The 19,984-nt window shown below is 50.1% G+C and overlaps 1 protein-coding gene across 4 annotated transcripts in view; it reads left to right on the plus strand.

Annotated features, from left to right (window-relative positions):
* The window catches only part of LOC139228935 (multiple epidermal growth factor-like domains protein 6), a 487,750-nt gene that overhangs the window by 306,808 nt on the left and 160,958 nt on the right, over nt 1–19,984 (plus strand). For all 4 annotated transcript variants that reach the window (XM_070860470.1, XM_070860472.1, XM_070860471.1 and 1 more), the window contains one exon: nt 14,101–14,223. In XM_070860470.1, coding sequence (XP_070716571.1) covers nt 14,101–14,223 — 123 coding nt within the window. The remainder of the gene's footprint in view (nt 1–14,100; nt 14,224–19,984) is intronic.

Genomic DNA, 19,984 nt, shown 5'->3' on the forward strand with positions numbered 1-19,984 from the left:
CTCGAGGGGCTCAGCACCCTCCCGGATGCTCTTCCTCCACTTTGGGTGGTCTTGAGCCAGGGATTTCCAGGTGTCGGTGGGGATGTTGTACTTTATCAAGGAGGCTTTGAGGGTGTCCTTGAAGCGTTTCCTCTGCCCACCTGGGGCTCACTTGCCGTGTCGAGACTCCGAGAAAATCACTTGCTTTGGGAGTCTCGTGTCAGGCATGTGGACGATGTGGCCTGCCCAATGGAGCTGATCGAGTGTGGTCAGTGCTTTGATGCTGGGGATGTTGGCTTGTGCGAGAACACTGACGTTGGTGCGTCTATCCTCCCAGTGGATTTGCAGGATCTTGCAGAGGCGGTGTTGGTGATACTTCTCCACTGCTTTGAGGTGTCTGCTGGAAATAGTCTGTTGTGTTCCTAACACAGATGTGACTGCATACGGAGGTTAAAGTGACAGTGACCTCAGTTTTTATTAAGACACTCCAGAGTGAGTAACAGGCCTTAGGGGCCGGCTTATATACAGTGCTCCCAAGGGATGCTGGGATCCCTTGGGACTTCAGGGGATAAGCTCCCTGGTGGCAGAACAGGGAGTGCATGCTTTACAGATACACAACATCACTCCCCCCCCCCCCCCCCCCAAAGTCAAAGTGAAAACTATTTATAAGGTGTGGCGGTCGGGAACCTTTCTTTCCCTGGTGGACCACCTCGGTACAAATGTCTGTTCTGGTGTGTTGGCTGTGCCCTCGCTGGGCTGACGTGTTGTTGGCCCTGCAGGGCTGCTGGGTGAGCCTGGCCTTGCTGGGCTGTTGGGCGTGATGGGTTCAATTTCCTGACCCGGCGTGGTGTCGTTGATCCTTTGGGTGTGTGTTGTGGGCTCGAGAAAGGTGGTGTCTGCTGTGGGTTGTTCAGGGCAGTCTGTGAACCGCAGCCTCGTTTGCTCCAGATGCTTTCTGCAAATTTGTCCATTGTCTAGTTTGACTACAAACCCCCTACTCCCTTCTTTAGCTGTCACTGTGCCCGCGATCCACTTGGGACCATGTCCATAGTTTAGCACGTACACAGGGTCATTCAGATCAATTTCCCGTGACACAGTGGCGCGATCATCGTTTACATTTTGTTGCTGCCGCCTGCTCTCTACCTGATCATGCAGGTTGGGGTGAACCAGCGAGAGTCTGATTTTAAGTGTCCTTTTCATGAGTAGCTCAGCCGGGGGCACCCCTGTGAGCGAGTGGGGTCTCGTTGCTGTAGCTGAGCAGTACTCGGGACAGGCGGGTTTGGAGTGAGCCTTCTGTGACTCAATTAAGGCTTGTTTAATGGTTTGTACTGCCCGCTCTGCCTGCCCATTGGAGGCTGGTTTAAACGGGGCCGAGATGACATGTTTGATCCCATTGCGGGTCATGAATTCTTTAAATTCGGCACTGGTGAAACATGGCCCGTTGTCACTGACCAGTACGTCAGGCAGGCCGTGGGTGACAAACATGGCCCTCAGGCTTTCAATGGTGGCGGTGGCGGTGCTTCCCGACATTATTTCACATTCAATCCATTTTGAAAAAGCATCCACCACCACCAGGAACATTTTACCGAGAAACGGGCCCGCATAGTCGACATGGATCCTCGACCATGGTCTGGAGGGCCAGGACCACAAACTTAGTGGTGCCTCTCTGGGCGCCTTGCTCAACTGAGCACACACGTTGCATTGCCGTACACAGGACTCTAAGTCAGAGTAGATACCGGGCCACCACACGTAGGATCTGGCTATCGCTTTCATCATTACTATATCCGGGTGTGTGCTGTGGAGATCCGAGATGAACGTCTCCGTGCCCTTTTTAGGTAGCACTACGCAGTTACCCCACAACAGGCAGTCTGCCTGAATGGACAGCTCGTCCTTTTGCCGCTGGAACGGCTTGATTAGCTCTTGCATTTCAACAGGGATGCTGGCCCAGCTCCCATGCAGTACACAATTTTTTACTAGGGACAGCAGAGGATCTTGGCTGGTCCAAGTCCTAATCTGGCGGGCCATGATAGGTGATTTATCATTTTCAAACGCTTCCATGACCATCAACAAGTCTGCGGGCTGCGCCACCATCAACAAGTTTGTAGGCTGCGCCATTTCCACCCCCGTGGTGGGCGATGGTAGCCGACTGAGAGCATCCGCACAGTTCTCGGTGCCTGGCCTGTGGCGGATGGTATAGTTATATGCTGATAGTGTGAGTGCCCACCTTTGTATGCGGGTTGAGGCATTAATATTTATCCCCTTGTTTTCAGCGAACAGGGATATGAGGGGCTTGTGATCGGTTTCCAGCTCAAATTTGAGGCCAAACAGGTACTGATGTATTTTCTTTACCCCGAGCGCACACGCTAATGCCTCTTTCTCAATCATGCTGTAGGCCCTCTCGGCCTTAGATTAGCTCCTGGAGGCATAGGCGACAGGTTGCAACTTCCCCGCAATGTTAGCTTGTTGTAAAACACACCCGACTCCGTACGACGACGTATCACATGCTAGCACAAGTCTTTTACACGGGTTATTCAATACAAGCAGCTTGTTGGAGTATAAAATGTTTCTGGCTTTCTCAAAAGCAATTACTTGTTTTATTCCCTATACCCAGTTCTCACGTTTACGCAATGACATATGTAGGGGCTCTAAGAGGGTGCTTAACCCCGGTAGGAAGTTACCAAAATAGTTGAGGAGTCCCAGGAACAACCACAGCTCCGTGAAGTTCTGTGGCCTGGGCGCGTTCCTGATAGCCGCTGTCTTGGCGTCTATGGGCCGAATGCCATCCGCTGCGATCTTTCTCCCCAAAAACTCCACTTCTGTTGCCATGAAGATGCATTTCGACCTCTTCAGCCGCAGCCCTATGCGATCCAGTCGCTGGAGGACCTCCTCTAGGTTTTGTAGGTGCTCGACAGTGTCCCGACCTGTGACCAATATATCATCCTGAAAAACCACCGTGCGTGGTACCGACTTGAGTAGGCTCTCCATGTTTCTCTGGAAGATCGCTGCAGCCGACCGAATTCCAAACGGGCATCTGTTGTAGATGAACAGTCCCTTGTGCGTGTTGATGCAGGTGAGGCCCTTCGAAGACTCCTCCAGCTCCTGCGTCATGTAGGCTGAAGTTAAGTCGAGCTTGGTGAACGTCTTGCCTCCTGCCAGCGTCGCAAATAGGTCGTCTGCCTTAGGTAGCGGGTATTGGTCCTGTAGCAAGAAACGATTAATAGTTACTTTATAATCGCCGCAAATCCTGACCGTGCCATCACTTTTGAATACTGGAACAATCGGGCTGGCCCACTCGCTGAATTCCATTGGGGAGATGATGCCCTCGCATTGCAGCCTGTCCAGCTTGATTTCCACTCTCTCCCTCATCATGTGAGGTACCGCTCGCGCCTTGTGGTGAATGGTTCCTGCCTCTGGGACCAAGTGAATCCGCACCTTCGCCCCGGAAAAGTTTCCAATGCCTGGCTCAAAAAGGGAAGGAAATTTGTTAAGAACCTGGGTACATGAGGCCTCATCGACATGTGATAGCGCTCGGATGTCATCCCAGTTCCAGCGGATTTTGCCCAGCCAGCTCCTTCCAAGCAATGTGGGGCCATCGCCTGGGACAATCCAGAGTGGCAGTTCGTGCACCGTGCCCTCGTAGGTGACCTTGACCATGGCGCTGCCCAGGACAGTGATAAGCTCTTTGGTGTACGTTCTCAGTTTCGTGTGGATGGGGCTCAGGGCTGGTCTGAGAGCCTTGTTGCACCACAGTCTCTCAAACATCTTTTTACTCATGATGGATTGGCTAGCGCCAGTGTCCAGTTCCATGGCTATGGGTAAGCCATTCAATTTTACATTTAGCATTATAGGTGGACATTTTGTCGAAAATGTTTGCAACCCGTGTACTTCAACATCTGCCTCCTCTCTCTGAGGCTTAAAATTGCTTTGATCCACCATGGACCAATCTTCCTCTGCCACATGGTGGTTAGCAGGTTTTGCAGAGCTTGTGGCTTGTCTGCAAGCTCGTTGGAGGTGCCCCATTGTTCCACAGTTCTTGCAAACATATCCTTTGAAGCGGCATGAATAGGCTGAATGGAAGCCTCCATAATGCCAACAAGGTGTGAATTGCCTTGCATTCATCCTTTCTTGTGGACTCTCAGTCATCTGAGGCCTGCTGGCAGTTGCAGACTCATGGTTTCTGCCCTGTACATTTCTGCTTGCAAACACAGTTCCAGTTAATTTATGAACATTGTTAGCACTTGTGTGCTGAGAGATTTGTTTGGTGTTATCACTGGTGGACGTAAACGCCTGTGCTATCGCAATAGCCTTACTGAGGGTCGGTGTCTCTACAGTCAAAAGTTTTCATAGGATGGTCTCATGTGGCCAATGCCCAGCACAAAAAGGTCTCTGAGCATTTGCTCCAAGTAGCCATCAAACTCACATTGTCCTGCAAGTCGCCTTAGCTCAGCGACGTAGCTCGCCACTTCCTGACCTTCAGATCGTTGGCACGTATAGAACCGATACCTCGCCATCAGCATGCTCTCCCTTGGGTTAAGATGCTCCCGAACCAGTGTACACAGCTCCTCATACGACTTATCTGTGGCTTTCACTGGAGCCAGAAGATTCTTCATGAGGCTGTAGGTCGGTGCCCCGCAGACCATGAGGAGGACCGCTCTCCTTTTTGCAGTGCTTCCTTCTCCGTCTAGCTTGTTGGCTACAAAGTACTGGTCTAACTGTTTGACATAGGCTTCCTAGTCCTCACCCTCTGAGAACTTCTCCAGGATGCCCACAGTGTGCTGCATCTTTGCGTTGGATTTGTACACTCGTCGCCAGTTGTTGTGTTCCTAACACAGATGAGGCTGCACACCGGGAGGTTAAAGTCACAATGACCTCAGTCTTTATTAAGACACTCCAGAGTGAGTAACAGGCCTTCAGGGTCGGCTTATGTACAGTGCTCCCAAGGGATGCTGGGATCCCTTGGGACTTCAGGGGATGCGCTCCCTGGTGGTGGAACATGGGAGTGCATGCTTTACAGATACACAACATAGTCCATGTCTTTGAGCCATACAGGAGGGCGGGTATCACTACAGCCCTGTAGATCATAAGCTTGGTGACAGTTTTGAGGTCCTGGTCTTCAAAAGCTCTGTTCCTGAGCTGACCGATGGCTGTGCTGGCACACTGGAGGCGGTGTTGGACCTCGTCATCGATGTCTGCCCTTGCTGACAGTAGGTCCACGTTGTCCAGGGCCTCACCGTGGATTTTGATAACTGGGGGGCAGTGCTGTGTGGCAGGGTCAGGTTGGTGGAGGACCTTTGTCTTACAGATGTTTAATGTAAGGCCCATGCTTTCGTACGCCTCGGTGAAGATGTTGACGATGGCTTGGAGTTTGGCCTCCGAGTGTACGCAGACGCAAGCATCGTCTGCGTACTGTAGTTCAATGACAGAGGATGGTACGACCTTGGATCTAGCCTGGAGGTGGAACAGATTCCCATTTGTTACCGCTTGGGATGCTGAGCTGGGGCGACGTTTCCAGTCTGAGCCCCTGGATTGAGATTTCAGTTTTCTCTGTGAATCTTGAGATCTCTATTTCTCTCTCTCTCTCTAGTTTTTTTCCCCCTTTTCTCTTTCTCTATTCCTATTGCTCTATTTCACTCTCCCCCAATCAAATTTTCTCATTCTGTTTCACATTCCCTTTCCTCACTTCTATCTCTTTCTCCTTTCTCTTTTGTTCCCTTCCCTCTCTCTATCTCTGTTGTGTATGCAATAACTCAATAGACTGAATACTGTAAACTAACACAGGTACAAACCTGGCTCTACTTTATTAGGGCCCAAAGTGATTACATTACAAGATGGCTGGCCTTTTATACCTGGGCTGCACATACGTGTGGACAGCACAATGACCTCCGACAGTGGCGCCAATTGGTGGCTAGTAACTCCAAGCATACATACATGACAATATCCCCCTTTAAGATATTAGTAACGGTCTTTTTACAAATTGAGACGGTCCGGGGTTTTCCGCTCCCGAGTTGAACGTCTCAGTTCAACTCCAGCCTTGGGCGAGTGTTCTGAGTCTGTTATGACTGGGGGCTGGGGCCGATCTGATCGGAGTGGCAATGACCACGTCAGGGATTGAAAGTTCAGATTCATTGACCATGTCAGTGATTGAAAGTCCAGATTCATTGATGACAGCGGAGTCCTCTGATGACTGAGGGTAGGTTGGTTGGTCACTGATTGTGTCTTCCTCAGACTGTTCCGGTTCATCCGTGTGCCACAGCTTTATCTGATCGACATGTTTCCTGCATGTCTGCCCATTCTTGAGCTTAACAATAAACACTCTGTTACCCTCCTTGGCCGTAACAGTACCGGCAATTCATTTGGGACCTTGCCGTAATTCAGTACATATACAGGATCATTGATAGAACTGTCACGTGACACAGTAGCGCGATCATGATACCCTTGCTGACTTTGACGTCTGTATTCGACACGATTATTCAAGTCAGGGTGGACAAGACAGAGCCTGGTCTTGAGACCTCTCTTCATCAATAGTTCAGCAGGAGAGACCCCAGTAAGCATATGGGATCTTGTCCTGTAACTAAGCAATATGCGTGACAAGCGAGTTTGTAGTGAACTTTGAGTTACACATTTCATACTCTGCTTGATGGTTTGGACCGCACGCTCTGCTTGTCCATTCGATGTGGGTTTGAATGGTGCTGACCTCATGTTTGATATCATTGGGTTTCATGAACCCTTGAAACTCCATACTGGTGAAGCAAGATCCTTTGTCGCTTACAAAAATGTTAGGCAGACCATGCATAGCAAACATGACACGAAGGCTCTCAATGGTAGCTGTGGATGTGCTGGATGACATGATTGTACACTCTATCCACTTGGAATAAGCATCCACCATAACTAAGAACATCTTTCCCAGGAAGGGATCTGCAAAGCCGATGTGGATCCTGGACCATGGTTTAGATGGCCATGACCACAGACTCAGCGGCGATTCCGCTGGTACTTTACTAAACTGCATGCAAGTGTTACACTGATGCACGCATGATTCCAGATCAGAGTCAATTCCAGGCCACCATACATGAGACCTGGCAGTGGCTTTCATCATGAAAATACCGGGATGCGTGCTGTGTAGATCATACACAAATTTTTCTCTGCCTTTCTTGGGCATAACAACACGATTACCCCACAGTATACAATTTGATTGAATGGATAATTCGTCTTTGCGACAGATGTAAGGTTTGGTTTCCTCATATATTTGCTTGGGTATGGCAGACCAATCACCACTAAGGATACAACGTTTCACAACCGATAATATCGGGTCCTGGCTGATCCAGGTCTTAACTTGTTTGGCCGTGACAGGGATTCCTTCACTTTCAAAAGCGTACATGACTAACAGTAGGTCTGCCGGTTGTGGCGTTTCCACCTCCGGTGTGGGCAATGGCAGACGGCTCAATGCATCGGCACAATTCTCGGTGCCAGGTCAATGGTGAATGACATAATCATAGGCAGATAATGTCAGCGCTCACCTCTGGATACGGGACGATACCTTTGTTTTCCGAAAGCAATGAAATGAGTGGCTTGTGATCTATTTCCAGTTCAAACCGAAGACCAAACAGGTACTGATGTATCTTTTTAACCCCATACACACAGGCTAGTGCTTCTTTCTCTACCATGCTGTAAGGTCTTTCCGCCTTTGACAAACTTTTTGAAGCGTATGGAACAGGTTGTAATTTGCCCGACTCATTAGTTTGTTGAAGCACGCAATCGACTCCATATGACGAAGCATCACAGGCCAATACTAGACGCTTACAAGGATCATAATGTACCAGCAGCTTGTTAGGGGCAAAGCAGATTAGCAGCTTTCTCAAAAGCTCTGTCTTGAGATGCACCCCAAACCCAGTTGTCGCCTTTTCTTAGCAGCATGTGCAGTGGCTCTAATAAGGTGCTCAATCTAGGTAGGAAATTACCGAAGTAGTTGAGTAGACCAAGGAACGAACACAGCTCCATCACATTCTGAGGCTTGGGTGAATTTTTGATGGCCTTGGTTTTCGAGTCGTAGGCCTGATACCGTCAGCAGCAATTTTGCTCCCCAGGAATTGGACTTCCGGTGCCATGAAGACGCACTTCAAGCGTTTTAGTCTGAGTCCCACTTTGTCCAGACGATGTAGAACCTCTTCCAGGTTGTTCAGATGTTCGGCGGAATCACTAACCTGTGACCAGTATATCATCTTGGAACACGACGGTTCTGGGGACAGACTTCAGTAAGACTCTCCATATTCCTCTGAAGTATGGCTGTAGCCGAGCGAATTCCAAAAGGGCACCTGTTGTAGATAAACAGTCCTTTATGAATGTTGATGCACGTAAGTTTCTTCGACGTCTCGACCAGCTCCTGTGTCATGTAGGCCGACGTCAGATACAGTTTAGTGAACGACTTCCCCCCGGCTAGCGTTGCAAACAGCCTTTGGTAATGGGTATTGATCCTGTTTCGAAACTCGGTTGATCGTAACCTTGTAGTCTCCACAAATCCTGACAGTGCCATCACTTTTCAACACTGGAACAATGGGGCTGGCCCATTCGTTAAATTCAACCGGTGATATGACCCCTTCACGCTGGAATTTGTCCAGTTCGATTTCGATCATCTCCCTCATCATATACGGAACTGCCCGAGCTTTATGATGGACAGGTCTTGCATCCGAGTCCACGTGGATCTGCACCTTGGCTCCCGTGAAATTGTCGATGCCTGGTTCGAACAGCGAGGGGAACTTGCTCAGCACGTGAGCACATGGAGTATCCTCCTCCGACGACAACACCTTGATCTAGTTCCAGTTCCTTTTGATTTTTTCCAACCAGTTCCTGCCGAACAGCATTGGACCATTGCCTGGAACAATCCATAACGATAAATTGTGGACTGCACCATCATACGATACCTTGATTACTGCACTGCCAATCACTGTTATGCGTTCTTTAGTGTACGTACGTAACTTGGCATTGACTGGACTCAGCTTAGGCCTCACAGCCTTAGTATCCCATAGCCTGTTGAATGTCCTCTGGCTCATTATTGATTGACTCGCACTCTTGTCCAATTCCATTGATATCGACACACCATTAAGTTTTACATTAATCATTATCGGTTGGCTCTTTGTTCGGAACGAATACAGTCCATACACTTCCTCCTCTGGTATCTCGGATTGCATATCCGGATCCGCACTATACTGGTCATTGTCCTCCACGTGATGTGTCGCAGCACGTTTGCTCAGTTGCAGACACATGCGCTGGAGATGCCCCACCCTCGAACAGCCTTTACAAATATACTGTTTAAACCGACACTGATGATGCCGATGATTGCCCCCACAACGCCAACACAGTGATATCGTGATTCATTCCCATTGGCGGAGTCTCTCACCCTTTCTCTTTCTCTTTCCCTCGCCCTCTCTCGCCCCCTCTCTCTCTCTCACCCTCTCTCTCTCACCCTCTCTCTCTCACCCTCTCCCCTCTCTCTTTCTCTCTCCCTCTCTCTTTCCCTCTCCCTCTCTCTTTCCCTCCCTCTCTCCCTCCCTCTCTCCCTCCGTCTCACTCTCCCTCTCTCTCTCACCCTCTCTTTCTGTTTCCCTCTCGCTTTCTCGTCCCTCTCTCTCTCTCACCCTCTCTCTCTCCCTCTCCCTCTCTCCCTCCCTCTCTCTCTCGCCCTCCCTCTCTCCCTCCCTCTCTCTCTCTCTCTTTCCCTCTCTCTCTCTCCCTTTCCCTCTCCCTCTTTCTCTTTCTCTGCCTTTCCCTCTCTCTCTCTCTTTCCCTCTCTCTCTCTCTTTCCCTCTCTCTTTACCTCTCCCTCCCTCTTTCCCTCTCCCTCTCCCTCTCTCCCCTTGAGTGCGGATTCTGTGCTAAACATCCTTAGGTTTGGATCTTACCTTCTTGTCTCTCTCCGCCCCCATGGCTCTGAGATCGCTGCCACTCTGCACTGGTCCTAAAAGCTGTCGGGGGCACCGTCGGCTAAAGGGCCGGCTTCCTCGCGCTTAAAATGGATCCGGGGGGGGGGCGGAGCGGCAGCGATGCGCACGTTTAGCGCGTCACTACTGCCACAAGCCCCACACCACCACGCGAGTCGGCGATGGCCCACACCGCTGCAAGACCGCCCGGGCCGAAACTATGTTGGGGCGACCAGTTGAGCCCAAAGCGGCGGCCATTCGATTTTGGTGAATGGCTGCCGCAAACAGGCAGTAATGGTCCTTCCTGGGACCATGAATTTCGGGGCCATGGTTCCAACAGGGATAAAACGAGTTGAGATACAGATCGGATTGAGTGGCGCAGCAGGCTTGAAGAGGCCTCTTTCCATTCTCTCACCAGGCGAAATAGTTTCTCTGTATTTATTCATTGAATCCTTTTAACTTTTTACGCAACCCGATTAGATCACTCCTCAATATTCTATACTCCAGAGAATACAAGCTAAGTTTAGGAAACCTCATAATTTCCTCATAATTTAACCCGTTAAACACTAGCCCCATTCTAACCCTGGAAAATGCAATCCACAATTGTTTCTTAATGCACTATCCACCAACACTTTGCCAGAATGGGCAGGGGTGGGGAGGGGTGGGGGTGGGGGGGGGGGGGGGGGGGGGAGTGGGAGATTGTGAACGACCAGTGACGGCAGGATCAGGCTCAGCTGTGGTGACCCCCACCACGGTCGAAAAGCCCACTATTACTTGATATCGAGATTCACGCGTGAGAGCTGGGCAACTGGGCAAGGGTTTAGGCAGTAGCAGGATTTTTTGACCCTTAGCTCAATCAAGGCCATCAAGACAGGGAAAAGGGAGAAAACTGAAGGGTGGGATTCAAAAGACAAGGGGGCGAAACTTAACATTTGGCGCTCTCGATGAGGAGCTTGGCACGAGAGGAGCACCCGTCGTGGGCAGAGAGCGCCGTGCCCGATCCGTGGACTTCATGAATTACCCAGCCCCGAAAATTGGCACCGTACAATTTAGCATTCTGGCTCGGTGTCAGCTGTCCCTTAGTGGGTCTCTCTCTTGCCTCGGAGGCAGAAGGCTGTGGGTTCATGCCCCACTCCAGAGACTTGAGCACATGATCTCAGCTGATGCTCCAGTGCAGTGCTGAGGGAGCACTGCATCCATCCCCGTGCTGTACCTGCCCTGGGAGTGTTTGATGGGACTGAGGTGCCGTCTTTTGGATGGGACGTTAAACCGAGGCCCCGTCTGCCCTCTCAGGTGGATGTAAAAGATTCCAAGGCACTATTTCAGTGTCCTGACCAATATTTATCCCTCAACCAAGGTCATTAATAACAGATTACCTAGTCATTATCACATTGCTGCTTGTGGGAACTGCTATGTTTCCTACATTATAACAGTGACTACACTTCAAAAGTATTTGATCGGTTGTGAAGTATTTGTGACGTACTGAGGTCATGAAAGGCGCTTTAGAAAAGCAGCTCTTTCTTTACTTCTTTCCTTCCTTCCTGCTTTCCTTCTTTCTTTGCTTCCTTCCTTCCTGTGGAAAATGCTGTGGGGTGATTTAAACGAGCGGAAAAATTAGGAAAACTTATCACAGTGGCAACGCTGATATCACAATAGGTGAGCTTACGGTTCCTGTTCAGAAACCTGCCTGTGGCGTTGTGGGAGCATAATACATAAGAACATAAGAAATAGGAGCAGGAATCGGCCCTCGAGCCTGCTCCGCCATTCAATAAGACCATTGGCTGATCTGATCACGGACTCAGCTCCACTTCCCCGCCCGCTCCCCATACCCTTCACTCCCTTATCTCTCAAAAATCTGTCTATCTCCGCCTTAAATATGTTCAATGACCCAGGCTCCACAGCTCTCTGGGGCAGAGAATTCCACAGATTTACAACTCTCTGAGAGAAGAAATTCCTCCTTATCTCAGTTTTAAATGGGCGACCCCTTATTCTGAAACTATGCTCTCTAGTTCTAGATTCCCCTGCGAGGGGAAACATCGTCTCTGCATCTATCCTGTCGAGCCCCCTCAGTATCTTACATGTTTCGATAAGACCACCTCTCATCCTTCTGAACTCCAATGAGTATAGGCCCAACCTACTCAACCTTTCCTCATAAGTCAACCCCTTCATCTCAGGAATTAACCCAGTGAACCTTCTCTGAACAGCCTCCAATGCAAGTATATCCTTCCTTAAATATGGAGACCAAAACTGGACGCAGTACTCCAGGTGTGGCTTCACCATTACCCTGTATAGTTGTAGCAGGACTTCTCTGCTTTTATACTCCATCCCCCTTGTAATAAAGGCCAACATTCCATTTGCCTTCCTGATTACTTGCTGTACCTGCATACTAACTTTGTGTGTTTCATGCACAAGGACCCCCAGGTCCCTCTGCACTGCAGCATTTTGTAATTTCTCTCCATTTAAATAATAATTTGCTTTTTTATTTTTCCTGCCAAAGTGGATAACCTCACATTATGCTCCATCTGCCAAATGTTTGCCCACTCACTTAGCCTGCCTATATCCCTTTGAACATTTTTCGTGCCCTCCTCACAACTTGTTGTTGTCCTTTATATTTGAAGAAGCATTTTTTGTACGCAGCGAGTTAAGATCAGGAACGCACTGCCTGAAAGGGTGGTGGAAGCAGATTCAGTAATAACGTTCAGAAAGCAATTGGATAAATGCTTGAAGGGGAAGAATATTTAGGGCTGGGGGAAAGAGTAGGAGGAGTGGGACTCATTGGAGAGCTCGTTTAAAGACCAACACAGGCATGATGGACTGAATGGCCTCATTTTTTTTATTTGTTCGTTCATGAGATGCGGACATCGTCGGCAAGGCCAGCATTTATTGCCCATCCCTAATTGCCCTCGAGAAGAACTGTTGTTCTTTTTGGTAGCGGTTTGGTACAACTGAGTGGCTCGCTGGGCCATGTTAGACGGGCAGTTAGAGTCGGATCATCAGGTCATTGCTGTCAGTCTACAGTCTGTACTGTACTGTATCATTCTATAATTCTATGATACTTAAATTGCACCTGTTGGACTGTTCCTGATTACTGAATTGAACTCTTTAGGCAATTACAGTGCGATAATTTTCTTACTGAAATAATCCAGAGTTGCTGCTGACTGTCCGTGATGGCCGGCTGGCTCTGGCATTGTGTATTGTTGGATAGGGAAATGTGTGTCTTGGCTTTGCGGGATTTCAGGTAGGATTGCCAGCCTTCCAGCTTTGCTGAGGAGTCTCCAGGAATTGATCAATGTCCGGGACACTGAGCAAACCCCAGGAGAAAAATCATCGGCACAGAAAAAATGGTGTTTGCGTCACTGTTTCAACACTTTTGTTTATTAGTTATAAAAAAAAATTAGAGATGGGAGGTCATGTGATGGGACCTCCAGGAATAGGTCCAACCAGAGTTGGTGACCCTAAAACACTAGTTAGGCCACAGCTCGAATACTATGTACTGTTCTGGTCACCGCATCACAGGAAGGATGCGATTGTACTGCACAGGGTGCAGAGGAGATTTACCAGGATGTTGCCTGGACTGGAGAATTTTAGCTATGAGGAAAGATTGGATAGGCTGGGGTTGTTTTCTTTGGAACAGAGAAGATGGAGGGGAGATTTAATCGAGGTGTATAAAATGATGAGGAGCCTAGATAGAGTGGACAGGAAGGACCTATTTCCCTTAGCAGAGAGGTCAATAAACAGGGCATAGATTTAAAGTAATCGGTAGAAGGATTGGAGAGGAGGTGAGGAGAACTTTTTTCACCCAGAGGGGTTCTGGAGCTCACTGCCTGAAAGAGTGGTAGAGGTAGAAACCCTCATTGCATTTAAAAAATACTTGGATATGCGCTTGAAGTGCCGTGACCTGCAAGGCCACGGACCTAGAACTGATATAGGTCCGCCACTAGTACTTGTCTGCCACTACTACAGACCAGGTACAGGTCTGGTACAGGTACAGGTTGGGCATTGGTACTCGTACAGTTCTGGGACCAGTACAGATTTGGATTGTAACTGATTTGGTGCTGGTACAGGTCTGGCACTGGTACAGGTCTGGCTGGGAACATGCTCTTATCAACCTTGCCCTGTCCAGTATTCAAGGCATTCTATGCTGCGCACAATGACCAGCCCGTCTTCTATTGACTTATGATTAATGTTCTCTTCCCTCTGATCTCTGCAGATGTGGATGAGTGCCAGGTCCACAATGGAGGTTGTCAGCACAAGTGTGTAAACACCCAGGAATCGCATTACTGCGAGTGTAAATCAGGCTTCCGGCTGCACACTGATGGGCGCACCTGTATTGGTGAGTATTGCAGAGCTGTCGACTGACGGGGCTGAGTGGTGAGTTTCTGGGGATGTGTCAGGGGCTGTGCCGCCCACTCTTGCCCACAAGCCAGAATCCCTCCCGGCCACAGAAATCCCACCAAGCACCTTCATACTCCATCATCGCGATGGCCAGCTCCATTCCCCCCCCCTCTGCTGCCATGTTATGCTGCCCCTCGTGCTGTCCTAACAGCTTTCCCCTGCTTCCATGCTCCATAAATCGCCCCTGTCTGCATTCGTACCCACTCGACACCCCATCGCCCTGGTCCTCATCAGGCCCGCTGACACTCGGTATCAATCTCTAAATCCCTGCCCATACCTTCGAACGTTTAGTGCCCCTTTAGTCCAGTGTTCTCCCTCGTACCCTTCACCCTGACGCTGGTCTGCTCTGTGTTCCCTGTTCTCAATGCTCCACATTGGTGTCTGCTCTTTCAGCCACACTGATGCTGCCCTGTGCAGCTCCCTCCGTCTCACTTCCTCCCTTTCTTCTTTTGAAAGCTTTCCCAAAGACTATTTATTGCACTTTAGGCCCCGCCCTCTGATTCCATCCCTCCTGCTCAATGTCCATTTTCTCCTCTTCACACAGTAACTTGTTCTGACATGAGGAACCTTTTATATAAACGTTGCTTATATATTAACTGAGCTTGTCCAGTTCCCTCCTCCTACAGCCTCTCTCTGTTCTCCTGCTGTATGCCTCTTACTATTCTCCTGCTCTAGGCCTCTCTCTGTCCCCGTGCTCTAGGCCTCTCTCTGTCCCCGTGTGTGGGCCTCTCTCTGTCCCCGTGTGTGGGCCTCTCTCTGTCCCCGTGTGTGGGCCTCTCTCTGTCCCCGTGTGTGGGCCTCTCTCGGTCCCCGTGTGTGGGCCTTTCTCTGTCCCCATGCGCTAGGCCTCTCTCTGTCCCTGTGTTCTAGGCCTCTCTCTGTCCCCATGTTCTAGGCCTCTCACCATCCCCGTGTGTGGGCCTCTCTCTGTCCCCGTGTTCTAGGCCTCTCTCTATCCCCGTGCGCTAGGCCTCTCTCTGTCCCTGTGCTCTAGGCCTCTCTCTGTCCCCGTGCATTAGGCCTCTCTCTGTCCCCGTGCGCTAGGCCTCTCTCTGTCCCCATGCTCTAGGCCTCTCACTGTCCCCGTGTATGGGCCTCTCTCTGTCCCCGTGTTCTAGACCTCTCTCTGTCCCCGTGTTCTAGGCCTCTCTCTGTCCCCGTGTTCTAGACCTCTCTCTGTTCCCGTGTTCTAGGCCTCTCTCTGTCCCCGTGTTCTAGACCTCTCTCTGTCCCCGTGTTCTAGACCTCTCTCTGTCCCCATGTTCTAGGCCTCTCTCTGTCCCCGTGTTCTAGGCCTCTCTCTGCCCCCATGCACTAGGCCTCTCTCTGCCCCCATGTTCTAGGCCTCTCTCTGTTCCCGTGTTCTAGGCCTCTCTCTGTCCCCGTGCGCTAGGCCTCTCTCTGTCCGCGTGTGTGGGCCTCTCTCTGAACCCGGGGCCTCACTCTGTCTCCATGCTCTAGGCCTCCCTCTGTCCCCGTGCTCTAGGCCTCTCACTGTCCCCGTGCTCTAGGCCTCTCTCTGTTCCCGTGTGTGGGTCTCTCTCTGTCCCCGTGCTCTAGGCCTCTCTCTGTCCCCGTGTGTGGATCTCTCTCTGTCCCCGTGCTCTTGGCCTCTCTCTCTCCCTGTGTGTGGGCCTCTCTCTGTCCCTGTGTGTGGGCCTCTCCCTGTTCCCATGCACTAGGCCTCTCTCTGACCCCGTGTGTGGGCCTCTCTCTGACCCCGTGTGTGGGCCTCTCTCTGTCCCCGTGTGTGGGCCTCTCACTCTCCCCGTGTGTGGGCCTCTCTCTGTCCCCGTGTGTGGGCCTCTGTCCCTTCGCCCGCTCTCTGTCCCCATGCTCTCGGTCTCTCTCTGTCCTTCCTGCTGTACGCCTCAGGACACTTGTCAAGTCCCCTTATTTTCACTGACTGACCAGTGCTATTTTTTAATGACTATTTCTCGGGGTTGCTCCCATGCCCACCAGGGATGCCAAACTCGCAGGTAGTGCGAGTCGGAGGTTGGGCCTACGTGTCGACCGGACTTCCCAACCCATGATCCCTACGAGTGCAGCTCCCCTCTTGGAAAGTGGGATTGTAGAATTATCTCATAAAGGAATAGAAGAATTTGCTGATAGGGTATGATGAAGTAAGGTGGGAGAAGGCTCGCGTGGAGCATAAAAAACAACATAAACCTGTTGGGCCGAACAGCCGGTTTCTGTGCTGTAAAATTCCATGTTATTCTATGTGCATACCTTCATTTGAAAACATTTGAAACTATTGGTCATGTTTAAATTATTCTGCGATTGTACTTCAGTAGTTAAATGGTGACATTGATTCCGAACATGTTGTCTGAATTATTGCAGAGTAAACACATTCCTCACTTACTCTTGGCGAGAGTGATTGAGAGAGGGTGACGGTTGTTAAATTTCCCTCATTTATCACTGCTCACTATGAGAGGAGCTGTGCTGAGCACAATCATACCCACTGGAATGAGAGATTTTCCCAATCCCCATCACGCTGTGCTGTCACATAGAGGGCCAATTCCTGGTGGGTTGGCAGGCACAGTGTTGATCTTGTGCCTCTGGTATTGAGTGCAATTATTTAAGTGATAGACATGGCTGTGATTGAAGAGGAAATGTCTGGAAGATACAATGGAGACTGAATAAATACACACGGTTTTAATATAGCAACAATATAACTGGAACGAGCCCAGCGAGCTGTGAGCTTGGGCCAAAGCTAACTTTGGATCCTAATCAAGCTGCTGCCCAGTTTCAGACGTTGCTGTTATTAGTGATGACTGAATTACGCTCGGCTTGGATTTTTAGCATCAGTTACTTTCCAAGATGCTGAGTTAAAATCGAGTGAAGACACAGGTACAATATGGGTCAGCTCCACCTCAAACTCCACCCAGATCCAAATCCAGTCACAAGATTCAGCCGAACTCTCCTGCCGCGTTGATCACAGCCCGATTGTCTTGTTCCAAACCTGGCTCTTCTGTTGATTGAAAGCCGGGAAATCGGAACCAAACTCATTGGGATGGCTTGTCCCAGTCACGGATCTGACAAGTCTTCTAAGTGTAACTTTCAGCTTGATATTGTCCTCACTCATATTCGATACCATAAATTAAACAAAGATCCTCATATCTTAATTGGAAACGCGAGAGCTATTAGAGCACACAGTTCCTCTGAATTGCCCTGGGAAAGCATTTTTGACCAAGGTGTCAGCTGTGACTCAGAATCAGAGGCTGTGGTTTCAAATCCCACTCCAGAAACTTGAGCACAAAATCTAGACGAACACTCCAGTGCAGTGCTGAGGGAGGATGAGACGTTAAACTGAGGTCTGCCGTCTCAGGTAGACGTAAAAGATCCCATGAGACTTTTCCGAAGAAGAGCGGGGGAGTTCTCCCCTGTGTCTTGGTCGATATCCCTCAACCAATACCACGATAACAGATTACCAGGTCACTATCACGTTGTGGTTGGTGGGAGCTTGCTGTGCGCAAATTGTCTGCCGCGTTTCCTACATTACAACTGGGACCACACTTCATTAGTTGCAAAGCGTTTTGGGATACCCTGAAGGCGAGAAAGATGCTATAGAAATGCAAGTTCTTCGTTTCGTGTTGATTGAACTCGATGGAAATAAAAATCAGGAGTGATGTAAAAGGGGCTGACGACTTGCATTCCCCCTTTTACACCATCTCACCAAGCTTAGATCGGCCTCATCGAGTAATGGGTTTTAAGACATCTGGACCTGGGGAAGACTTTTGTCTTCACCCCCGTGTGGTTATCTGGTCAAACAGATTTCACCCCCTTTATACACCCCGCCTGACCCACTGAAATTAGCGGGATGGGAATGAGATAAAGAGCGGCCATTCCGTTCCCTCAGACTACAGCCCAGGCACTGGTGACAAACGTTGACCCTATGATGTGATGCTGCAAAACGCAAGCATTGTAATGACCATGCCATTGATAATAAGACTAGGAGCATTACTCCTGTTATGTCTTTAGATGCTCTGATAATGACTCCACGAGGCAATGTGTTGTACTTGAACTGTAGTGACCTTAGCCCTTTATTGATAACTCCAGAGTGAGGATCACACCTGGTGGCCTGCCTTTTATACTAGGCCTTACACACCTGTACAGGTAACCTACAAGTCTCCCACTGCGGTGCCCTCTGGTGGCACACCTTGTAATAGTACAAGCAGTAACCATGTAGGCTACATGACATCACTCTCCCTCAAGCCTTTAGTGCAAATCACCTTCATGCATTGACTGCGCTCTGGGCTTAGCTCTATCTGTTTGACCCTTGGAGGGTCGTTTCCATCTTGGGTGAGTAGGTGGTGTTGGTGGTTTCTGATGTGCGTCCATGACCATTCCATTCTCTTCCCCCCCCACATATAGATTATGCCGGTGGCTCATTACATTCAAGTCCAGAAAAAAAAATTTGCATTTACATCATTACATTTTTGGTCCAGTTGTGAGGCAAGTACATTTGACTGGTGAGGTACATACATGATACATACTTGGAATCAGTACTGGTGGCAGCACCGGTGCATGAGGACAAACTAGTACCAGAACTGCTGGATGGTGTCCAGGTAGTCTGATGGCGACGCAGTGCCTAGTGCTGGCAGTGGGAACCCGGTTGGCTCAAGTTACCTGCTCTCGGGGCCTTAGCTGTTGCTCCGAGCGTCGGGCAGGTTCACAGACGCCTGTGACCTCCCTGTCCGTTCCTTGTGCCCCGGGTCGCTGCTACTCTCTGAGGAGCAGTTGTCTGGCAGTGCACAGGGAACTGCTGACTCACTTGCTTGGGCGTTATTTGGTTTGGGATCCTAGCTGGTCCCAGTCCCATTTGGGAGAACCGTTGTGGGTGACCCTTCGTTCCCGGGTGTAGCCTTGGTGGCGATAGGGTCTGGGGGCTGCGCCTTATTGCGGTTTGCTCTTTCAGGCTCGTGGCGGTTGGTGCCATCGGGTGCCTGAGAGGTGGAGCCGATCAGGGGCAGGGTATCTATACCGGTGCCGTTGTCCTCCTGAGATCGCTTGCTCTGCAGCTTGTATGTATTGGCTGCTTGTGGCCACACTCCACGGTGCATAACTCTGGTCCCAGGGACGCAGGTTACTACACTGGGTATCTCTCTGCACCTGTGTGCTCCCGATGGGTGTCTGCCTGCTGCATTGACTGTATGCAGTTGAAATCCTACATCGCACAACGTTTCATTACTCATAGTAAATATCCTGTAGCTCCGATTGCGATCGCGTGACTTTTCTTTGCTTATTGCATGTGCACAACTCTGATCATCAATTGCACATTTTACATCTAACTCACAGTTGCTCTTACATAGATTGAGTGTGTGGAACTGTCTCTTTAAATGTGGTGGGTTGCAGGCCTCCTTTAAGAGAGCCTTGCTATCTTTACCCAAATCCTCTTCTCCGTTAGGTGCCACCTCGTGGTCTGGCCGTTGCCATCTTTTTCTTCAGCACCTCACCTCGTGGTTTGGGCGCCATCTTTCCTCCATCCACGATGTCGACTGCGGTGATCCTCTTCTCCCCGGGTTCTGCCACCGAAGCTGGGAAGTCGCCTTTGGATCCGATTTTCTTCCTCCGGAGTCCTGCCACGGGAGCCTGGAAGGTGCGTTCGGGTTGTCTCAGCTGGATCATCTCCACGCAGTCGTGCTGAGCGGTCTGTGCCTCGGGGTGCTGTGCTGGCCTGCTCTCTGGTGCTGGGTCCA

This window comes from Pristiophorus japonicus, chromosome 18 (genome assembly GCF_044704955.1).
Source record: "Pristiophorus japonicus isolate sPriJap1 chromosome 18, sPriJap1.hap1, whole genome shotgun sequence".
Classification (NCBI taxonomy): Eukaryota; Metazoa; Chordata; class Chondrichthyes; family Pristiophoridae; genus Pristiophorus; species Pristiophorus japonicus.